The sequence below is a fragment of the Panthera uncia genome, chromosome B1, assembly GCF_023721935.1.
Source record: "Panthera uncia isolate 11264 chromosome B1, Puncia_PCG_1.0, whole genome shotgun sequence".
NCBI classification, from domain to species: Eukaryota; Metazoa; Chordata; class Mammalia; order Carnivora; family Felidae; genus Panthera; species Panthera uncia.
In genome coordinates this window covers 93,416,394-93,440,182 of record NC_064811.1, presented here as the reverse complement: position 1 = coordinate 93,440,182, position 23,789 = coordinate 93,416,394, and the positions used below count along the sequence as shown (strand labels likewise).

General features: G+C 36.7%; 1 protein-coding gene across 12 annotated transcripts in view; it reads left to right on the top strand.

Annotated features, from left to right (window-relative positions):
- Positions 1-23,789, top strand: part of CAMK2D (calcium/calmodulin dependent protein kinase II delta) — a 312,759-nt gene that overhangs the window by 100,043 nt on the left and 188,927 nt on the right. For all 12 annotated transcript variants that reach the window (XM_049631079.1, XM_049631068.1, XM_049631071.1 and 9 more), the window contains exon 3: positions 1,098-1,157. In XM_049631079.1, the coding sequence (XP_049487036.1) occupies positions 1,098-1,157 (60 nt within the window). The remainder of the gene's footprint in view (positions 1-1,097; positions 1,158-23,789) is intronic.

Below are 23,789 nucleotides of genomic sequence, written 5' to 3'. Positions count from 1 at the left end.
ACCCATATAAATAAAACCCATATAAATAAAACCCATATAAATAAAACTCTCAGTAATTTTTAAGAGTGCTAAGGGCTTCTGAGACTACAGAGGTTGAGGATGATTGGTATACACCATATGTGGGTAGTTAGATGGGTGTTCCCCTCCTTCTCTTAAGGCTCTTTTATGATTCTACTTAATGAGAACTGATTTGCTAGATGCCACTAACTTTATAGTCTAGGGCAAATCAGTTAACCTCTTTATGCCTTATTTTTTATATTTTGAAGATAGATATAATGTTGCCTGTTCTCACAGGGCTATTGTAAGATTTAAGTCAGTTATTTATGTAAGGCTCTCAGCTAATGACCACTCTGCAGTGCTGTCCTTATTGGAAACATGTGTTTCTGCCCTGTTCTTCTTTTTTGCCATTTATTTTGTAATTTGGCCATTGATTTTGGTTATAAATATATACATATGAACCACCACAAAGAAGCCAAAGAAGAGTGTCTGAATAGTTCTTAAAATGCAAGTTACAGTGATCATGCTCTTTCAGAGAAGTGGTTAGGGATACCTAGAAGGGTGAAGATAAGCAGGCAATTTGGGATTTTTGGAAGTCTCTGATAGAAGGAAGAACATCATAAACCTAGGAAGTTGAACCAACAATGAAGAGTGGTTGATAGAAAATATGACAGGACAGGAAATCCTTTTCATTAGGGACAAACTATAACCCTACTTAGCACTGTTTCCATGGCATTCCAGTGTCTAGATAGGCACCCTTTGCTTAAATGTGTATGTCTATTTTGGGTTATGTAAATTGTTGTAATAATATATACTTAAGGTAAAAGAATACTATTGTGCCATTTTCACTGTTTTCTCCAACCTACCTAAATTCAGCTCTGTTCTATATCTCATTCTATCAAGTATCAAGCCAATGAAAAAGAAAGAAAATTAGATTGTTCAACTATGCTATGTTCACCTAGTTACAAATTATCACTTTTTAAAAAGAGATCAAAAGATCAATAAATGTAAAGACTTTATGTCATTTTGATATGCTTTTTTTTGTCTTTTAATCTTTTTTGCTAAGAGCTGTGATTTATTTTATTATTCTTTTTAAACAGATCATCAGAAACTGGAAAGAGAAGCTAGAATTTGCCGTCTTTTGAAGCACCCCAATATTGGTAAGGAAATCTTTTCAGTGTATTTTAAATGTTAACTTAGGCTTATGTTATGGATTGTTTAACCATAATAAAAATGTTACTTTAGTAATTTAGACTATTTGAAACTTAATTTTTTTTTTTTATTTTAATGTTTATTTTTGAGAGAGAGACAGAGACAGAGACAGAGGGAGGGTGGGCAGAGAAAAAGATACACAGAATCTGAAACAGGCTTCAGGCTCTGAGCTGTCAGCACAGAGCCAGACGCTGGGCTCGAGCTCTGAGGGGCTCGAACTGTGACCGGTGAGATCATGACTTCAGTCAAAGTCAGATACCCAACCTAATGAACCACCCAGACTCCCTGTAGACTATTTGCAACTTTTAAGAAATAAATTCCTAATTTTTGGTCTTGATTACATTTGATTCTTTACAATTTTTGAAAAGTTTTTCAAAAGGTAGTGTGTACTGGCACTTTAAAAATAATATAAAGTATCATTAGGTTAATAGTCCTTTTATGTGTTTTCAAGGATTTTCTGCCATTGCTGAAGTTTGGAGACAGAATTTATGTCATTATTTTAGTCAGCTAAATTACTTTTTACCCTATCCTGTGAGGAGTTTTTCTTATAATCATTGATTCTTTTCCAGAAACTAGTAAAGTTATTTTAGAATATTATCCCTCATTAATTACAAAATAGCATGATAATGTTCAAAATTAAAAAAAAAATGCTGAATATAAGAAAAATAGAAGAAACAAAGGAAAGAAAAAGAGCAACAAGAAAAACAAAAAGAACAAGAACATGATTCTGTGACAAGAGTTTTGATTATTTTGGATAAATAGCACTGCCCATCTCTGGTGAGATTTCTTGTCAACCAAACTGTGATATAAAGGTAGTGAGAGAGGGAGTGATAATGTGGTAGAATTGCAAAATCATTCACTGAGAAGGTTTATAGTTCTTCTATTTTTATGAATAGGACCATTCAATTTCTGTTCCTCTTGTAGTTTTTAGTATCCTGCATACTTCTTAGATTCTTAAGTGAATGAATGGATACTGCCAAGTAAATCTGAAGCATTAACAAACTAGCAGCTGTCTAAAGTGAACCTTTTGGTTGGAGAGAGAACAAAACAATGCTGAAATGTAAATCTACCTCTTTTTAAGTATTTTACCCTGATGACAGTCTTTGTTTTGTTGGCTATATTATTTTGCTAGGGCTGCCATAACAAACTACAACAGATTAGATGGCTTTAACAGAGACATTTATTTTCTCACAATTCTGGAAGTAAGAAATCTGAGATCAAGGTGTTGGCAAGGTTTGTTTCTTCTGAGACTTCCCTCCTAGGATTGTAGATAGATGTCTTCTCCCTGTGTCTTTACATGGTCTTGTCTCTGTTGTAATTTTCTCTTCTTATAAGAGCACCATCATTTTGGGTTAGGGTCTACCTTCATGACCTCATTTTAACTTAAATGCCCTTTCAAGACCTCATCTTCAAATACAGTCACTTTTGGAGGTACTGGGATTGAGACACAATTTGGAAAGACACAGTTCAGCCCATAATATTGGCTAGTGAGAAATTACACAATATGACCCACTATGGTTTAAAGAGCACTGTTCATGTTCAGGTTTAAGATAAAATGAAATTTTATGCACTTGTTATTCTTATGAACAAGAATTGTTATTTTGTTTTTAATCAGGGTCTTTCTGTGGAACTCAGTTTTTGTAGATAATGAAACTAGTTGTCCTCATTTCCTCTAGGAGACCAAAGTCAAACATTCTAAAGACACTCAAACTAAAACAAGAACAATTTTCCTTTTGAAAACCCATGTAGAATAACCTTACTAATGAAGGGGAAGTTGTTCATGGGGGAAAGTTCTAAAGTTTTCTGAGCTAGACAGCACCTTTTACATACCCTGCCACTACATATAATTTTTTTCAGTGGTCCATAGCAGCCAATATCATGGCTCCTTGGTTGCCTCACTTGAGATTTTCTTCCATTTCTCAAGAGTTCAGGAGTATGAAAGCAACTATGAAATTACAGGTCCTTGAATTCTGGGATCTGTTTATAATCACAAGAAAGATTTTTAGTGACCCCGTACTGCAGGGTATGAATCATCGATAGATTATACTTCTAAGACTCACTCTCAGAAATGATAACAGTGGCAAATTCATTCATATTATTCATTCATTCAACAAGTTAATTCTCTGATAATGCAGCAGTAATACAACAGACCATTATACCTGCCCTCATATAGGTTGCATTTTTGGGGTGGACAGACAATAAACAAAGTATAGGATATTATATATTGTGATAGGTACTGAGAAGAAAAATAAAGCAGGGAATGGAAATTGGGAATGTTGGGGGATTTTGATTTTAGATAGTTGGTCAGGGTGACTTCGCTGAGAATGAAACTGGAAGACCTGAAGAACAGGAGGAAGCAAGTCATTTGACTCTCTGGTGAAAAAAGGATCAACAGACAGAGGGAACAGACAGCCGATGTAAAAACTCAGAGGCCAGAGCTCATCGAGTGGATTCCACCAAAACTTTTTTTCTACTTTGAGAAATGTGTTTGAGCTGTTTTTCATTCTGTGTTATCCTAATTGATTATCTTAATTGATCTTCATGTTATGAAATCTGACGATGTTGTATGTTGTTGTGTAAAGAGAGATGATTAAACACCAACAGTAATTGTCAAAAAAATAGTAGCAGCAAACTAAAGATGGATGCCATAATGGATATCTGAGATTATACTGAAGAGTAGAGGCAAACCGTGCAATAAGCAGAGTCCTGCTGTTCCTGTTGAGATTATTGCACTTGGTTAACAGTGTCACATAGATCACTCGTGCTTACTCACTACTGCTTCAGTTCACTCCAGAAAAACAGCATTTGGTCTTGATTCTCCTGAATAGATGTGATATCTAGTATGGGACTCTTATCCTCTTTTTCCTTTCCTCTATTCTGTTTTTTGCTTGGTTACCTTAAAATCTCTCAGGTTTTAGAACTTGAAGGAAGAAAATACAACTTTTGACAATTTTTTCTCCAGTGAAAATTTGCTGGTTACTTTTTTTATTTTTTTATGGGCCTTTCTCTTGGCACAGAATTGATAATCTGAGAACTTGCAAGGAAAAGGTTTCTCTTGAAGAAACACATTATAAACCAACTAAAATTGGTAATTCATAAGCCACTTTTTTTTTCTTTAGTTTTTTTTTAATGCTTTTCTGATTTTCAAAGTAAAACACACAGTGGAAATTTTGGAAAATACAGTGATTTCTAAAGAAGAAACCAAAGGAAACAACTTTTAAGATTTGTGGTATTTATTTCTGCCTTTTGTGGATAGATCTTATGTATAATGATAACTTTCGGTATTCTCTTCTACATGCTTTCATACCCATTTAGATAAACCATGAAAATATAATTTTTTAAATTGTCTTACTCAACAAAATTTATTTAGTGTATAGCCGTTGCCAGCAGGTTTCTAGGCTCAACACACTGGTGGAGATGAAGTGGGAATCAAGAGAAACAATATCCCTGCTTTTCCCAAAGGTCACACCGTAGTGTAAGGAGATAGACCATAAATGGCCATCATTATGTCATGGAGATTAGTTCTATGCAGAGAATTAAAATAGGGTAATTTGACACCAGAGGATTGGGTGGCTGCTATCAAAGAGAAACAGAATCAGACACTCATTAAAGTCAATAGACAGATTTTATTCTATATTATTGCATTAGGGTAAAGAGTTTAGCTCAATTTCAAATACAGCAGAGACAAGTAGGGATTTATAGCCAGGGAGCAGAATGAGGGGTCAATGAAGTGAAGATTACTAAGAGGAGATATCAAACGTGGGGGGATTCTTAATGAACTTACTAAACTACTAACAAGACTCTTATTAAAGGAAGGCCATAGACTTTGACATCAATGGTGAAGGATGAAGAACTTGATCAGATGTCAGGGGCAATCACATATCAAAGATGGAGGGATAACTTGGTAAGTTCTTTGCTAAGACTATCTTAGCCAGGTTGAGTATAGGGCTGAGACAAGGCCTAGTCAAAAAGTGGGCTCAAAGGAGCCTACATTTCGGTCAAGGGGACAGTCTTTGTCATTACTTTAGAGTGGCTTGCCAGGCAAGATATGTCTGCAGGGGTCACATTTAAATTGATATCTTTAAGACAAGAATCCATGATGAAGAACCTTAGCGAGAAAAGGTTACAGGCAGAGTGAACTTCCCTGTTAGGGGAAGAGTCAGAGGATCAGCGTGGAGCCTACCATGAGTGAAGGAGAGAGCAACCTGCCATAGGTCAGAAGGATAGGTAGGTGCGTGACCACGTAGGGCCTTGTAAGCCAGGTTAGAGTTGTTTAGGTTTTATTCTAAGTGCAATGAGAAGCCAGTAGAAGGGTCTTAAGCAAAAGTGGGTTGTCATCTGATTTGTTCTGTCTGCTATGTGTAAAATGGACTGTAGTCAGCTGAGCACAATCAGAGATGATATAGTGCTTCATTAGTTCATTAGAACTAATTAAGGTGTTTATCATCCTTGGCACCATCTTTTTGGTAAGAATTTAAATAGCTACAGGTGGACCTCTCTTCTGTGTGCTCCACATAGTCCACAAGAAAGCACCATGCGTCTTTTGGTTCAACAAATTTGGGAGTGCAGGCAGTTTTCTGAGCAGCTCCATCTTTTCCCTGCATTTAGAGCAGCTGGCTTGACAATTCTGGTTGAACCCCCAACGAGAAAGATTATAGCTAACTTTATCTTCAGGTGTTAAAGAAATGTGGAGATAATATCTCACCTCAATCTTCTGTTAATTAGCTTATTTTTTATTGTTATGTTCATCCTTTATTTTAATAAAATGGGCTCATTTTTTCTTGAGGTATAAACAGATCTGGGGTAAATCAAATAGTTTGAGCTATATATGTTAGCCTATCTACTAAAGTGAGGGAAAAATACCTTTAAGGTAGTGAAATAAAATACTTGAGGCAATAGCCAAATTGTTCTCAAAATTATTTTATATTTCTGTTTTTTTCATACTTGATCTTTGGTAAACATTATTATTGAGGAATTTATTGAAACCTTTGGTGAAGTCCAAATAATTTAAACAGGGAGTTTTGGGAGATCAGGCAAAATGCTCATTTAATGCGACTATATTTATCTGAAAAGAAGTGGGCCAAGAAAGGAAAAGAGAAAATATCAAGAACTCTGATCTAACCTATCTGAGGTCCCAAGTGAGAAGATACACACTTACCCTTTATTTGTAAGGAGATCGATATGTGAGGTAGCTTTTCAGTTTGTGGGATGATAAATTTTGTTGCTGGGCTATCCCATTCTCTGAAGACCTGAAGTTACACTTTGTGTAGACTTTAGAAAGAGCAAGACAGTTTTTTGAAAGTGTAAAGGAACATTTGTATTTGTAGAGGATCAATACCTCCTTTGTAAGGTAAGCCTTTACTGATATGGCTCAATGAATCCCAGGAGCTAGAGAGCCAAAGGAAGGGCTATGTGGCCTTAAAAAAAAAAATCTAGTCTGTATTATTACCCTCAGACCCCTAGTACAGTGAGTTAACCATTCTGAGATAACATCATAATACCTTAGTGATTACTACCTTCCTACCAGGCCTCTCAGCCACTACCCCAAAACACATAAACAAAATAACTCATTATAAGATGCAATAGAAAATTAAAGACACAATATTAGTGGAAAAGTCTATAGACTCTGTGAACCTCACTTTATTCTGCTCTGACACTTTCTATATAAGCAGGTTTTTCCATACTCATGAGTGATCATTTATGGCATCTAGGATTTATATAACTTTCTTTTCCTAGAATGTAAAACTGGAAGAGCCTTTAGGAATTATCTAAATCCAACCTAGATTCTGCAGATGGAGATTGGAGGGTTCAGTAAGGGAGATAATACCCAAGGTCACACACAGATCTCCAAAGGGATTAAAAATGCACAACCTGCTTATTACTTCATTTTGCATGTAGTGTCTTTTCTTTTCCCTGACCTTAGGAGGCATTGTGTCCTACTGTAAAACTAATATTTCAACTTCAATCTGAGATCTCCCTAGTCTTTGCAAATAATCCTTGATTTAAATGTCATACCTCTGATTTTCACAAGACAAAATTAAGTCACTTTTGTTTGGTGGTGGTGGTGGTGTGTGTTGATTGATTGTTTTTTGGACTTTTGCTTTTAGCAAATTTTACATTTTTGTTCTACTCTGCATGCAGTCCTCTTCCAGGTTCCTAGAATTTTTAAGAAACACTCGAATCACACTGTGCAAGCCTAAATTCAATAAATACTTAAATATTCCCAGTAGTTAGTTAGCAAATGATTAAAATGCCTTATAGGTCTATTTGTTATGATATTCCAGTTTGGAATCCTTTGCAAGAGTCGCATGGGAAAGGAGAACACAGTTAGTGCAGAGTAAATGTTAATTAGTGTGCTGAGGAAACAAAGTTAATGATTTTATGAATGATACTCAAAAGTCTTTTTCAATGTTGTGAGAAATATAACAACATTGCAAGAGAGTGACACTTAAAGTTTTTCTCTATGACCTCCTCCATTATTGGCAATTATGCCTAATATTCATAACAGTTTGTAATTATACAAGAATAAGTAATTTTTATTGCTAAACAACTTGCTCTACTGACTTTTCAGTAGATAAAAGGTAATTTAACACTATTCAGTAGTAACAAGGCAAAGTACTCTTGTTTTATATTCACCTTTTATTTGGTTAAATCTCACCTCTTTATCTTGATTATTTGGTGTAAAGGCTAAATTACTTCTCAGAATATCTTATTGTCTGTAGAATTGATTACCCTCTCTTCACAAATGTGAGAAACAGCACAGAAAGGTTTTTTTTTTTTTTTTTTATCCAGCAAATAATTATTTTCAAAATTTCTCATTATCTACTGTAGCTTTTTCTTTTTTTCTTTTCATTTATTATGGTACCAGTGATGGGCCCTTCATAATTCTTGCTTGAAAGTTAAATTTATCATCATCTTCAGTAAACAAATTATTTGGTAGAAAGATAAAATATGGATATAAAAATTGTTGATACAAGATAACATTTTAAATTCATTTTTAATTAGTGTTTGAATATGAGTCCTTTTTATTGGCTTCTTTGTAAATAAATTATTTTTTACCTGTATCAGTGAAATAGCCACTTCCCTGTGTTATATTAGAATAGTTGGATTTTATTTTATTTTATTTATTTATTTATTTATTTATTTTAATTTTGTTTTTTTTCAACGTTTTTTAATTTATTTTTGGGACAGAGAGAGACATAGCATGAACGGGGGAGGGGCAGAGAGAGAGGGAGACACAGAATCGGAAACAGGCTCCAGGCTCCGAGCCATCAGCCCAGAGCCTGACGCGGGGCTCGAACTCACGGACCGTGAGATCGTGACCTGGCTGAAGTCGGACGCTTAACCGACTGCGCCACCCAGGCGCCCCTAGAATAGTTGGATTTTATACGAAACTATAGAGAATAAATGATTCTTCTGTTACAAATGAAGGACAATTTGTGCTTTGGACTTACTGAATAGTACACTTTGATTTATCAACGCATAATGCCTAAATACATCTTCTGTTTTGTTCTTCTAAACCTATTTTATGTCCATTTTGTCTTGTCTTCGCTAAGTTCAGGGTAGAATCTCGTACCAGAATATTGAAAGTTTCTAACAGTTTCTTGGGCTCAGAATTGTGCCCTACACTGAAACTATGAAAGAAAAAATAATTCCAAACATTACTAGCACCTTTTTGTTTCTTTGTTTGCTTGTTTTACTGGGGCTTGATAGAATCCACTCTCCATTCCCTTACCTCACCCTGGGTAAGAATAACTCCTGTAACCTGGAATCCCTGAAAAGATCTGAGGAACCTTTTAATCCCTTAAAAATCATTGCTGTTTCCCTTTCTTCTGATAGTTTTGCAATAAAAATAAACTTAGATACAATAAGCTATTGTGTTAAGCTTTGAAGATGGCCTGAATAAAAGAAAAAAATATTGGGTTGGAATTCCAATGAACTTTGTCACTAGAATTAACAGGAGAACTGTTGACTGTGTTATCAGGCAGTAATCTAAATGCTTTCCATGCATCCAGTCTTGTAATCTTCAACACAAACAAGTGCCATTCTCATCTCCATTTTACAGACAAGGAAATAAAGCCCAAACAGGTTACACAGTTAACTAAAGTCAGATAGCTAGTAAGTAGAAGAATTGAGGAGATTTCAGCTGCCACAGACTGGTTATCACTATCCAGGCTCTTCAGCACTTCACTGTGTTGCCTAGAGTTGTGTAATTCTGAATTATTCACATTGTTGTTTAATACGGATCTCCAAATTTTATGAAAATTCGTTAAAATAACAGCAGACTGAGATCCTTTGCTGCAGATATTATATAATTCTATTTATTTCTAGTTCTTATTCTCTGAGGGAAATATCAGCATGAGATCATTGAAATACTTATGGCAAATACAGATACTGTAGAACTAATTATACTTTAATGCCAATCGTTTTTATTGTCTTGGTGAAAAACCTTTTAAGCAGTCATATCTGATCCTGAATTAATTATTTACTTGCTATGCAAGAATATCTTTTACTCTCCTCTCTTATTGATGGGGAAAGTGAGTGAGAAATATTTGTCAGAAAACAATAAAAGTTAAGGAAACTAACAACAGTAGCTGATGTGTAACATATGATAATTAAAAAAAAAAAAACCTATTCTTTAATTTGTAGAAAAAGAATCAGGATATGACACTTATGAGATGATGGATTCTAAGACCAGATAAACCCTTGGAGTTGTGCATATATGTGTGTGCGGGAGGGGGAGTGTTTGAAGCAATTATTGCTTATAGCTTATTTTTATCTTTGCCTATAACTTATTTTAATAGAATAGACAAAGGAATAATAATTTAGAGTTTTCAGATAACTTTTGAAAGTGTAATTTAGAGTCCCATTATACATTTATTTTTAGCATTTTGTAAGGTAACTGTGGTTTAGTTTGATAGAAAAGTTGCCACTTTAGGAGAGGTAGCTCTATACTCTTATTCTTTATAAATTTGAAGAATATATTCTCTTTTAAAATGTTCCACAGGTAGAAGTGTTTGTTCTTTGTATTTGATTTGCATCTGCTTCCCAAAAACTACCCCAGCTCTAATGGTCTTGCTGTAGAGTAATGATTATGTCAGATTGTTGTTTGATATATTCATTTTGTTGATTATTTAGTGTGAAAGGCTAAAAGCCTGTGTTGAAGGAAAGGAAATAGGTACAAACAGTCATATAACTTGAATTCTTCTTAAGGTATTTTTTCACATTTTGTACTTCTGTCGTAATTTATACATTTCCTATGAAATGATACAAACTGCTTGGTAATATTCTGTCCACACTATTGAAGGTCAGTAGTTTTTATAGTTTATTCTTCAAAGATTACTTTCAAATTTTTAGTGATGAGTTTATGTGTAAGTAGTTCAACCAAATGCATAGAATAAGAAAAATTTCTGTAACCTGCAATGTTAACCACCAAAGAAGATAGCAGTAATTTTTATGATTCCATTATTTGAAGTAGAGGAAATCTTGTCTGTCATGTGTTCTGTTCAGAAAATGGATTATTTGACTAACAAAAACTGGAAACTTAAATTTCCACCATAAGGATATTCTGAATTATGATTTCATTAGGTATCAGTGATTTTGCATATATAGATGACTTTATGTGGATTTGTTAAAAAATGCACATACACATCTGTGCTTTAATTATTAATCTATTTTTCACTGAGAGCAGAGCTCTACTTTCAAATTGAATTGTTGAAGCATAGTGTTATATTTTGCTTAGCTCTGAAAACATTTCTTAAAAGCTTTTGAAAAATATAATAAAATAAACCTATTTAATTTCTTTCTACATATTATTTTTTCTGGGGTGCCTGGTAGCTCAGTTAGTTAATGTCCAACTCTTGATCTCGGCTCAGATCTAACAGTCCGCACAGAGGCTGTGTGGGATTCTCTCTCCCCCTCTCTCTCTGCCTCTTCCCTGTAGCAGTGTGTATGAATGCTCTCGCTCGCTCTCTCAAAATAAATTTAAAAGTAAAAATGAAAATAAAAAGTAAACTATTTTTTTTTCTTTTAATTTCTTAAAACTCATCATTAGATGAGTGGTTTTTTTTTAAATCCATATTTGATTTCAGAATTAAAGAATTATACCAGTGTGGGTAAAGGTAAAATGACAAAAAAGATGAGCAGAATAAAAGTATATGTAATTTGCAAGTTGTCTTCTGTTTCCAGTGATTACTATTAAGCAATGAGTTGAATACTGCTAACTCTGTTGCAGTTAAAATACTGAAAGCCTACGAAGATGAATGAATCATAGTCCTTGACCACAAGTTCACAGTTTTGGAGGGCAGAGAGTTATGTGTGCAACTAAAATACATTGTGGCTACAAACTTTAATGAATCTATTACTAATGTACCATGAGAGCTCTAGAGAATAAACTAAGCATTTTAGCTGAAATACATTGGATAATGAAAAGAATTTTTGCCATAAAGAAGTAGGTATTGTATTCAATAACAGTATACAACGACAAAACAAAAGGAAAAGATCAGTTGTAAAAGTCTATGGTTACACTCGAAGAATGATAGAAAATCTGGAATGACTAGAGTATAATCTGTATATTGGCCTTAAAGCTTGATTGGGAATGATAAGATAGAGTCTTGGCTTTTCTATGCCAAAGTGTTTGATTTCTAATCTTTAGAAATGAGGCATTATTAAAGATTTATTTAGTTGACTCATAATTATATTGGTTTCTTAGAAGAAAAAGTTGGCAGTAATAAACATAATTTTTTGGAGTCAGGAGAAATTTGTGTTGAAAGAGCATTTGAAAGTCTTTTGAATTAGTTTATGCATAAGACAAATGATGAATTCCTGAACCATGGTAATGGGAACAGAGATGGCAAGAAGGGCAAAGATACTAGAGATATTGTGAAGGTAGAATTAGGAGATCTTGGGCAGAAGTTAAATTGTGGTAAATGATATAGAAAGTGGTTTCTGTGAGGTTTCTAGTTAGGGTGACTGGAGAGATGTTGATATCATTAATAGGGGACAAAGGAAAAGGAAGGTGGAAGAAATTAGAAATTTAGTTGATTTGAGAACATGATTAAATTATTTTTAAAGATTGGAAAATACCTTCGGGGGGGGGGCATGGACAAAGAAGGAAAAATCAACATTGCAAATAACACCACATAAAACCCTGATCATTCACTTTTTGCTAAAAACTGCAAGCCTCTCCCCATTTGAGCATTCATCTTCAGGATGGCAGTGGTTGGCAGTGGTTATGATCATACCTCCTGGACCAAGACTTGAATGTAGCTAGACTTTTGATTTTGGGTTCTTTTTTTCATGCAGGAAATAAAGACTGTCAAATTGGCTTCTCAAAGTACCTTTTGAACAAGTAGGATAGTCACTACACCAACCTCAACACTTAACTGTGGCTGAACATTTCTAGAGTGTTCTTTCCCCCACATTCTATCAACTGGAGAAAGGATCACTTCTCACTGGTCTCTCATGACTTAGCCAAATGTATATCGTTTATTGGCTCATTAACCTTATAATTACTTTAATTATATATCCTATCTGACTTACATGTGGGAGACCACATAAAAATCTAGAGAGTATGAAAAGTATTTTTAAGATTTACATGCAAGGGATAGTGAAAGTGGATAAATGTGTACACAGCAGTGTGAGGATTGTGAAGATGGTCAAAGACAGATGATGACCAATATCTAGTTGTAAAGAGTATGAAAATGATTTTTTAAGACCAATAACAACAATAATTTTCTTAGATTATTTTTATTCTGAATGTGCTTTAAAACAAATTTATATATAAAATTTATAAAATTTTATTGTGGATGAATAAAAGGAAGTTATATTCTGGGGACAAAATATTTGGAAGTGTACAAAAAGCAATATAGGCTTCTTTTCATTTTAGCAAAAATGGTTTAAATGTGTTGACTTTAGATAGGCTTATATCAGTTTATACTCTTCTAACTATAAGGAAAGGATTAAGACTATGTTTCATTAGCAGGCTTAATTTTGTTGGAGGTATTGTGAAATTGAAGATCATATTTTTTTCTTCTGCCAATAGCTATCCCCCAAACAATTTCTCATTTAAAAGCTGGTAGTACCAAATGTACATTTAAACTTATTTCTTAAGAACTTTATAAGAGAAGAGCTATGATAAAACATGGTTTTCAAATGTCATTCTCATATCTATAGATTATTCCAGCAACCTTTTCTTTTGATACTCCTTTTATAAATCTGCCCTTTAAAGTTAAATTACATCTCCTGGTCACTTTCTAAGAATATATTCATAATATGGACAAGAGAAATGAGATTAGGCCACTCCCTTTCCCCCACCCCCAAAAAGCGAAAAAATCATTGATTTAAGGTAGGTTTTCAACCTGGGGTGATTTTGTAGCCTACTGTTTCTTCTTCCTGGGGACATTTGGCAGTATGTGTTCTGGTCATTATAACTGGAGGTGCCCATCTGGCATCAATTGAGTAGAGGCCTCAGATGCTTCTAACATCCAACATTGCACAATAATGAATTATTTGGTCCAAAATATTAATAGTGCTGAGATTGAGAAACCCTGATATAAGGTAAGAATAGCAATGATATGACAAAGAGTCAGACTTATTTGGTTTAACTTTGGACCCAGGCAATTTCCTTATTAAAAAAAAAAAAAAAAAATTAGTATGTCCCTTTAAATGAAAGCCAAGTAAGCAATGATACTTATATAGACTATCCTGTGAGCAAAACTTTCTAAAATGTTCCCATTTAACAAAAGAGTAGAAAAATAAAGAACTAGTTTAAATGTCAGTCATAAATGATGTCACAGCTTAGAATATAGATTTGTCCTAAATCACTGAAAAAGGATATTTACATATTGAAAGTTTTTTTTTTTTTAATTTAAAACTATGAATAAACTCTGTAAGTCAATATTGAAGTAAAATGAGGAGACTACCTCCCAAGAATCACATGTGGATAAGAAAGAAGTAATTATCTGGAAGATAATTTTATCTTTATTGTGACTCATTTTGATTTTATCCTTTTTGGATTTTGAAACTTGTTCAGATAAACTTTTGTCCCTGTCCATAAAATTGTATATTGACACCAATATTTCATGTAGTTTGGAATATTCCAGAGACCAGTAGAGCCCAAATATGGACCTTTTGGAATAGATATCATATTAAAATGGAACAAGACTTACTTTGAAGAAATAAAGTAAAATGGTCTCTTAATCTTAAATGTGACTCTCATGTTAGTCTTAATGATTTTGTAATTCACATAAAAGGATTCACAAATTTCTCTCCATTTCTCTCCAATGTGTTATCAAAAAGCATGCATTTTTAGATTGGAGATGCAACCTGACTGTGGAAGGGAGAAATACCACCCAGCCCCCTTGGTAATTAAACCTCTGGACAGAAACTGAGCTAGTTTTTACACTTACTTATGCGTACTTATACCTTTACATTACTAATGCACCCCCAAAAAAATAATTTAAGAAAATGAATAATGTAAGATTATAGATATGCATCTAATGTAGAGTATAAACTGCTTTTGAGACAATTAAGACATATCTAATTAAAGTGAAGCATAGAAATTGCATTGTAATCAGAAGGTAACCTAGCATAGACTGGTGCTGACATATGCTAATTATAATCCTTTAAAAATCTGTTTATTAAGAGAAGTTTTATTAGGCATTGTTGGCAAGTCTTATTTCTTCACACACTAAAGGATAGTGAAATTTATTTAAATCAAAGAGATTATTTAGTCTTTAAGTTTGACAGGTCTTCTCCCCATTTAATCTGAATCGGTGATGTGTTAATATAGCGGTTGCAAAGTGTTTATCTCACAATAAAATGAAAAAAAAAAGTTGTAATTCTCTCCTGAGGTTTTTCCAAAAACTAGAAAGTGTTATTTTTTTGAGAAAATATGCAAATGGGCATGTTTATGTTGTAGTTATTTGTCTTTAATTTGGGAACATTTTATCGTTTAGTGAAGTGGCAGGATCCTGCTTAATTTTAACAGGATTGCTGTGGCCTCCGTGAATTCTGACCATGTCTCTCTGCTCAAAAGCTGCTTAGTGGCTTCTGACGTCACTCGGGACAAGTCCTACAGCCCTCACAATGGTCTGAGGCCCAACCCAAGGATTACCTGTCCCTTTACCTTCTGGACCTTACTTTTCTTCTCTCTCCCTCACTTGCTCTGACCCAGCCCCTCTGGGTTCCTGGGGGTTCCTCCGCTGTACCCTGTGTTCCTTCTGAGGGCACTGCTTCTCCCCACTGCAGTGATGCTGGCTCACTTCCTTTAGGCCGCTGCTCAACCATGACCTCATCCAGGAGGCCTCCCCTGACAGCTCTGCATAAAAAAGCAACCTTCCTTCCCCATGACCACCCTGCGCTCCCTATATTCTTCCTTCCTTGCTTTGTTTTTTTCTGTAGCATTTATCATGATACTGAACATTTACTTGTTCAGTAGCCAGTAAAGTAAATCAATTTTCTACGCACTAGCACATAAAACCCAATAAAGGCAGGGACTTCGCTTGTTAACTGTTGTTCGTATCCCTTATACGAACAAAATAGTGTCCGGCTTAAGGTATGTGCTCAATACGGGCGCCTGGGTGGCTTAGTCGGTTAAGCGTCCGACTTCCGCTCAGGTCACGATCTCGCGGTTTCGTGATTTCGAACCCCGCATCGGGCTCTGTGCTGACAGCTCGGAGCCTGGGGCCCGTTTCAGATTCTGTGTCTCTCTCTCTCTCTGACCCTCCCCCGTTCATGCTCTGTCTCTCTCTGTCTCAAAAATAAATAAACGTTAAAAAAAAAAAAAAGGGTATGTGCTCAATAAATAACTGTTGCAAGCATTAAACAATGCATGTTAATAAACATATATTTTTATTAAGTGTAGATAATCTGAAATGGAACAAAGGAATGTCCTTTAATAAAATTGGAAAAAAAGTATAAATTTTAACTTATGTTGTTTTATGCAAGCAGAGGGTTCCTCAATGGAACTTTCATTTTCATCTAGCTAAAATGAGTATCAGTGGCCCAGGGAAAGCCCACACCTAAACAAAAACTGCAAAACAGGAGAGCAAACGTAGGGCTTCTACCTGGTCTGGAAGGTCAAATCATATGAGTTAATATATCTCTTTTTACCGCCTGGTCTTCCTAAACAGTCCCTTATCACTTAGTCTGAAATTCCCATCCTATTGGAATCTTGGTCCACACCCTTTCAGTAATCATTGACATATTTCCCATGCAACCTGGAGAATCTGAGGCATCTTTGTCTAGTGGTCAGAGTCACTGTCTCCTTTATCTGGCAGGTACCTAAAACTCCCAGCTGCTTGCCCACCATTTTGGGAAGCATTTTAGTGATACCCTCGGAAGCAGAACTGTACTACAAACAAATGCCAACATTTTTTTTTTCCCTTGCCAGATCATCTACTGATTTGGTTAGTGAGCCTCATTCTTAGACATTTATGGGATAGCCCTTAGTTTTTGAGTGCTCCACACATCAAAGCAAATGCCTACTGTTTAGATGAACTTACTAAACTGTTGAGTAAAGAAAGAGGGTTGGTTGTTGGTGTAACTCCTGCTTCTATAGTAGGCTTGTCCTGTCCTCACCGATTCCTTTAGAGGCCCACGAGGAGCCTTGCTTTGCAGCAAGATTTGGCAAACTTTCTCTGTAAAGCACCCAATTGTAAGTATTTTACATTTTGCTGGCCATGCCGTCTCTTGTCCTTCGGTGCAGCTTTGCCGTTGTAGTGTAAAGCAGTCACAACACTTCATTAATGAGGCTCTAAAGAGTTGCTGCCCACATTTTTTCTTCTCATCAGCTACCACACCTAGTGAACCTATGAATCTTAAATTTGGTTTACAGCTTGAGCTGATATCACTCAAACTTTACCTTTCTTTGTTGTTTTTACTTGAAAATTGTCAGATTACTTCTGAATTTACACATACATGCACTATTTCTAAAATAACTCTGAGCCCTGACTTTTTCTCCTATTTTAGATTTTTGCCTTATATATAACCTAGGCCAGTTTTGTCTTCATTTGGCAGATTTGCTGCTCTGTAAGCCACGAATCTGACAGGGTGGTATCTTTTCTGTTTATTCTGATATTTTTGCGGTCCTTCCCTTTTTGTATCTCATCTTTCCCCCATCCTTCCCCAAACACCCTGAGTCTACCAGGATCTGCACCTTTTATGAAAGGGCCTCAGTTGAGAATTTGCCTTTATTAATAACACAAAACCATTCTGACAACAATGGGTATAAACTACAGTGAACTAATTTTGATGTAATAGAGGATTCATTCTATGGGAATACAGAAGAGAACATATTTTATTTATCTTTGTTTGCAAATATCTCATGAGGAAATTCCCACGTTCTTTAAATCTCCTGGCACTAGGAGAGCTGACTTGGATCCCCTTAAAGACTCTGCCCAGTTTAATCAGAATGGGGCAGTGGAGTGTGAGTCCTGGAGGGTAGTTTGATACTGCTCAGAGAGGGCAATGCCATGCTGAACATCTTGGTATCTCGGATATAACAGAAATTTCCCCTGGTGGGAGAAATAAGCACACCACATCTAGGCACAGAGCCGTTTCAGTAGGTTATCAAGATGGTCAGTGGAAGGAAGGGCTGCTGGTTTCCGCTGCTGAGCCTGAGAAATACTGACCCACTCTCATTCACTTACTTGTGTACAACTGTAGACTGTGAGCTGCAACAATGGTGAACAATTCTCACTTTGTGTCGACAACCTATTAGAATATCCTGCTTTCAAAAGACCATTAACACAGTCCCAGGCCCTGTCCCACTGCTGGTAATTGATCCTGCTGACATAGCTCTTGTTTCTTCACTTGTTCTTTCTGGGCTTTAGACCATTTATTCTACACATTTGAAGTCTGGGCTCATGAGCCCCCATGTGTGACTTTGCAGAAAGCTCTATTTGTGACCTCAACCTGTGATAGCTGCCTCTGGCCTTGACCTTCCATCCTCCCAACTTTCCATACCATGTCCTGCTTCTGTCTCCCCACACTGGTGCTACTGCCTTTCCTTGACCCCTCTACACTTCTTACCTCTAACCCGGTGGAAGACAAAATTATCCCATTCCATTGAAAACCACCTGTTTTTAGCATATATTTGAATAGATATAGACTGAAGAAATATAACTAGTCTTCTGAGAAAGATTTTCACTTCTGGGATTTATTTATCTGATGTTTCGATTGTTTGATTTCTAATCCTTTAGTTATATAAGAGATAATTCCTGCTATATCTAATATAATTTGATTGTAGATCTATTTATAAATGATTTTGTAATACTGCTTGGATGTTTGTTCTCTTTTGTTCTTAGTTTTTTAAGTTCTGATTTAAATTCCAGTTACTTAACATACAGTGTAATATTAGTTCCAGGTATGGAATTTAGTGATTCATCACTTTCATACAACACCTGCTGCTCATCGCAACAAGTGCCGTCCTTAATCCCCATCACATATTTAACGCATCCTCCACCCTCTTATTTCACGTTTGTAACCTTTTCCCTTTATTTTGCAAACTGAAATATGCTGCCTAAGCAGTTATTGTAATGATCATATTTAATTTTCCCAACTACTCTACAGGTATTATTATCTCAATTTTTGGAGTAAATTCGGTAAATATTGAGCACCTGCTGTGTGCCCTGTGCATATGAAGAAGCTCAGTCTCAAAGAGATTAATTAATTTGCCTGAGGTGACTTTGTTTATGAAGGGTGGAACCAAGATTCAAATACATTTGTTTGATTCCAAAGTTCACATTTCTACTACACAAGCCTTCTGTTCTTTACTTCCTCCTCTGCTCAAAGCTATGCGAGCTCTGTGTGCAGCTGCATTACTTTTTATTTAAATAAAGCACTAAAATATGACCCAACATGGTACCAAATGTTGACATGTTAGGGGCTTCCTACTTGTGTGGGAAGTTAGGACATTTACACATGAAAATACGAAACAGTTTAAAAGTGCATGCAGTTAAGTACCCAAATTAGATATACAGAGAAGAGAGAGGCTGGTGTTGTCTCTGGAATGTTTTACACAGGATATTGGGCAGATTTGAATATTTCCAAGGACAAGATTTAGGGAGGAGGGAACAATGTTCTTCCCAAACCATGGAAGGTGAAATGAGTCAGTTCCGGGGATAATGTTGGGTAATCATCCTTCTATGTAAAAATTATTTAAACAGTTAGCTATTTAAGTAATTCCTCCCCATTTCCTTCTCATTGAGCAGTTTGTTTGTTTAATTTTAATTTTAAAGAAGCATTCTGTTTCCACTTCCTCAGCCTCTGCCTTCAGGCTTCTGCTCATGTGTTGCCGTGAAACTGCTCTCCTCATGATTAGCAATCACCCCCTTATTACTAAGTTCAGTGAACTGTTTTAGGTTCTGGTTTTACTTGATCTCTCGATAGTTGAAAGTGTGAGTCACCCGCTTTGGCTTTTGTCACACGTAGTATTTTCTAGATTTATTCTTTGTCTCTGACAACTTCTTTTCACTCCTCTTCCTGAGTCTCTCTTCCTTTGCCTATCTCTTAAATCTACCCAGGCGTCTCATTTATATGCTCTTTACTCCCATACCGACTTTTTTTCCAGTTTAATATTTCTGTCCAGATGTGTTTCCCACTACCTACTGGAATATTTTCTGGAATGCTGTACTGGTACCTTACTAGTAATATCATGCATAAAATGGGCCTTGTTTTCCACTGCTACCCCACACGACCCCCACCCAAACCTGCTCCTCTGCTTGGGTTCCCTGCCTTACCTTATGGCCTTGCCTAAACCAGAAACCTGGTGTCATCCCGCCCACCTCTTTCCTTTCCTCTGTACTTACATCATCACTTAGCAATTCCTCTCACTTAGCTTCCTAAATGACTTTTAAATCTGTTGCCTCCTCTTTATCCACATAGACAGGCTGTAATAAACCTTTCCTCCTTTCAACTCTTCACTTTGCTTCTAAGAAAGGGGGCTTTGGAGCACCTGGGTGGCTCAGTTCAGCGTCCAACTCTGATTTCGACTCAGGTCTTCATCTTACGGTTTGTGAGTTTGACCTGGTGCTGGGCTCTGCCTTGACAGAGCGGAGCCTGCTTGGGATTCTGTCTCCCTCTCTCTCTGCCCCTCCCCCTACCCCCGTCAAAATAAATAAACAAACATTAAAATTTTTTTAAAAGGGGGGCTTTTAAGAATGAAGATCAGGTCTGGCACTCCTCTCCTTAAAATCTTTTCCTGGTTCCCTAGTTCCTCAGGTTAAATTTCTGACATCCCAACTTTGCAAAATTTTTTACATCTCAGTTCCCTTAGTCGTTCTCTACCTTGCAGCCATATAGGACCCGCCCCACCCCATAATCTCTAAGTTTTCCATCTTTTCTTGATGCCTTTTTATTTACATCGCTTTTGTGGGAAATTGCTCCCCCCCTACTCCCAAGCCTGGATAATCTTCTTTTATTTATTTTTAGGTCTTTAACATCAATCCTCTGCCATCCTTGACACCTCTAATCCGTAGTCTGGGGAAGGTTTTTTGTGTACAGAGGTGCCTAGCTGAAGGGATGAGTCAGGCTGGTGCAAAGTCTGCTTTTTAAAAATTTTACAGAGGTGCTGTGCAGGCTACAAGGTACGCTGTTACAACATTACCTATTTACATTTGCATATTCTTCCAAAACTTAGTTCATTGGATTTAGGGACTTCATTCACATTTTATCTTCAAGACCTAGCATTCAAGTTGTCATTCAGTCTAGCACAAACTATGGCATAATAATCATGTCTGTTCATATTTGCTTTCATAATTTACAGTGCATTTTTTTTTTATTATTTTTTGTCTGATTCACAGTATTAGCCGCCTGGGAAAGGGAGAAAGTATTTGAAATTTTTACGTACTTCAGATGGGAAGCTCTGCCCTTTCCACATTTCCCCCCTGTTGGGGCACTTTGGGTTGTTCTTGGGTTTGTCTCAGTCATTCCTTTCCTCTTGGCGGGATCAAATTGGGGACATCTGGGGAATATCTGAATAGTACTTTCACTAAAGTTGTTGAGTGAAAGCTGGATAGGAGCATAGTCCTGGTTAGTTTGCTTTTTAGAAGCAGGTATCTGCTTAGTGAGGGTGAAGTTCCATTTTCTTAAATCTCTCTTTGCTAAGGCAACAAACTCATTCAATTGTCTCCTACCTCTAACTCTAAACTGTTTTCCTAAAAGTGCACCTGGCAGAACTGAGAGAACATTGTATCCTGTACCTTGTAAGTATCTAACCTTTCCCCTGCAGAGATATCCCTAATAGGAGTCACAGCTTAGAAAAGAGGACACTTCTTGCCTGGCCCTCTCACCCTTACTCCACTTTCTCCAAACACCTCATTTTTCTTCTTCTACTGTACAATTCTCTCTCTTGCTTTCATCCTCTTCTGTCTCTTGATCTCATACCCCCTCTGCGCCCACACATGTCTAATCAGAGCTGTTTTCTGTGTTTCTGTTCAGCTCAATAGTTTTCAGCCTCATCTCCCAGTCAGGCTTCTGTTTCTTCATCTGAATTTCTTTATACTGTGCCCACACAAATGTACAGAATTATTTGCATACGCTGCTAGCTCAGACCTTCTCCTTAGAAGTTAGAAGAGTGACTGGTGGGTCAGGCTCTTCAGCTACAAATCAGGAGGCACCAAGAAGTGAATGCATAAAAGCAGATTTGGGAGAGGGAGGATATCAGGCTGTATATCCAGTTAAGGGTGCATGGGAACAAAGTTGCTGTTTTTTCTTGCTGGTGTAGAATCTTAGGGAACCAGTTCTGAGACCAGAATCCTTGTCTGAAATTTTAAAATTGATTGTTATTTCAAGAGCTTTCCAGCTCTTGCTTGCCCAGGCAGTTGAGGCCTGCACAGTAAAAGCCTGTGAACCAAGCTTCAGGCAAAAAACTTACACTTTTGTAGTTTCTGAAAACAATATTCAGATTATATCTTACTGGGTAGATATTTTATAGCTATCTGTATCCAAATTTAATATCAGAGTAAATCTATAGATGATAGATCTCAAGGGATCTACTGAATAGTTGGATTTTTGTTTGTTGGCTGCTAAAGATTGTTAATTATGTGCCCAAACCAGAACAAAAGAATGCATTTAGCTTCTTGAATGAGGATTTCTGAAACCGAACACGAATGAAACCCAGGGGAGAAAGATAAGGGCTCATAAGTTTATGAAACTTGCTAATGGAACTTAAAATAATTCCCTTTTATGTGTTACTCTCCTTCAACTTTCTTATCCTGCTTGATTTATTTGTTTTGTGTTATTTTGAAAAATTAAACAAAACTGAGGATATGCTCCATTTTGGATATAGAACTGTTTTGAGAATTGTAAGAAAATCGTTGCAGATTTAGAATTACACTTGGCCTACAAAAAAAATTCAGCATTACTGATTTATTCTTCCACTTGGCAAATACTTGTTGAGTATCTGCTGTATTATTTACTGTTATAGGTACCTGTGATATGGCCGTGTACAAAGCTGACAAAATCCCTAGAACTTATTCTGCGTACACCCTCGGTATAGGGGCTGGGGATAAACAAACTGTGATAAGGGAGCCAAACCCAGAAGGAAGTGAGGAGGAATGAACCTCACCAGGACTAGTGAGCTGGGAGCTTGCCCGATGTTCCTGAGAGCAACACGCAGACCTATGTGGTGTGGAATGAGGGGGCAGGAGGTTGGAGGTGATGCCATCGGATAGGTGACAGGAGCGTCCAGGTTGTGGTAAGGACCTTCACTTTGTCTCCTAGTGAGATGGTGTTATGGACTGAGTGTGTGTGTCTCCGTCCAGTTCCTATGTTGAAGCATTGATTTCCAATGTGGTGGCATTTGTTGTAGGACTTCTGTGAGATAATTAGGTTAATATGAAGTCACGGGAGGGGAACCTCAGGATAGGATTAGTGCCCTTATGTGAAGAGGAAGAGACATCAGAGCTACTGCCTGCCACCCCCATCACACGAAGACACATTGAGGCGGCTGACCTCTGCAAGCCAGGAAGAGAGTTCTCATCAGGAACCAAATGTGCCAGCGCCTTGATCTGGAACTTCCCAGTCTCCGGAGCTATAAGAAATAAACATGGCTTGTTTGAGCCGCCCAAGTCTGGGGTATTTTGTTATGGCAGCCCACGCTGAGATGGGAAGGTTTTGGAAAGTTCTGAGGAGAGAAGCAAACTGATCTGGCTTGTCTTTGAAGAGGATTACGGTACTCCTTTTTGATGGAGGACCACAAGGGCAAAGCAGAGCCTGGGACACCAGTTCAGAGACAGTTGTTGGGATCGGTGTCTTGAGTCAGAACAGCAGTAGTGGAGGTGGAGCACCACAGTCAGATTCAGGATGTGCTTTAAAGGTGCAACTCTGCCACAGACAGAGGGGACTCAAAGATAGATTTTGAGAAGTTGGAAGGATAGAGTTGCCCCAGGTGGAGATGGGCATGGCTAAGGGTGGGGATGTGTGGTAAGGGATGAGTAGAGGAGTAGTCACTGGCACATAAATTTAAAAATGCCAATTGGACCTTCAAGTGAACATGTCAAATACATTATTGCAGATGAGTCTGCAGTTTGGTGGGAGTTCGAGGTTGGAGATAGAAAATCAGGAGTTGACAGCAA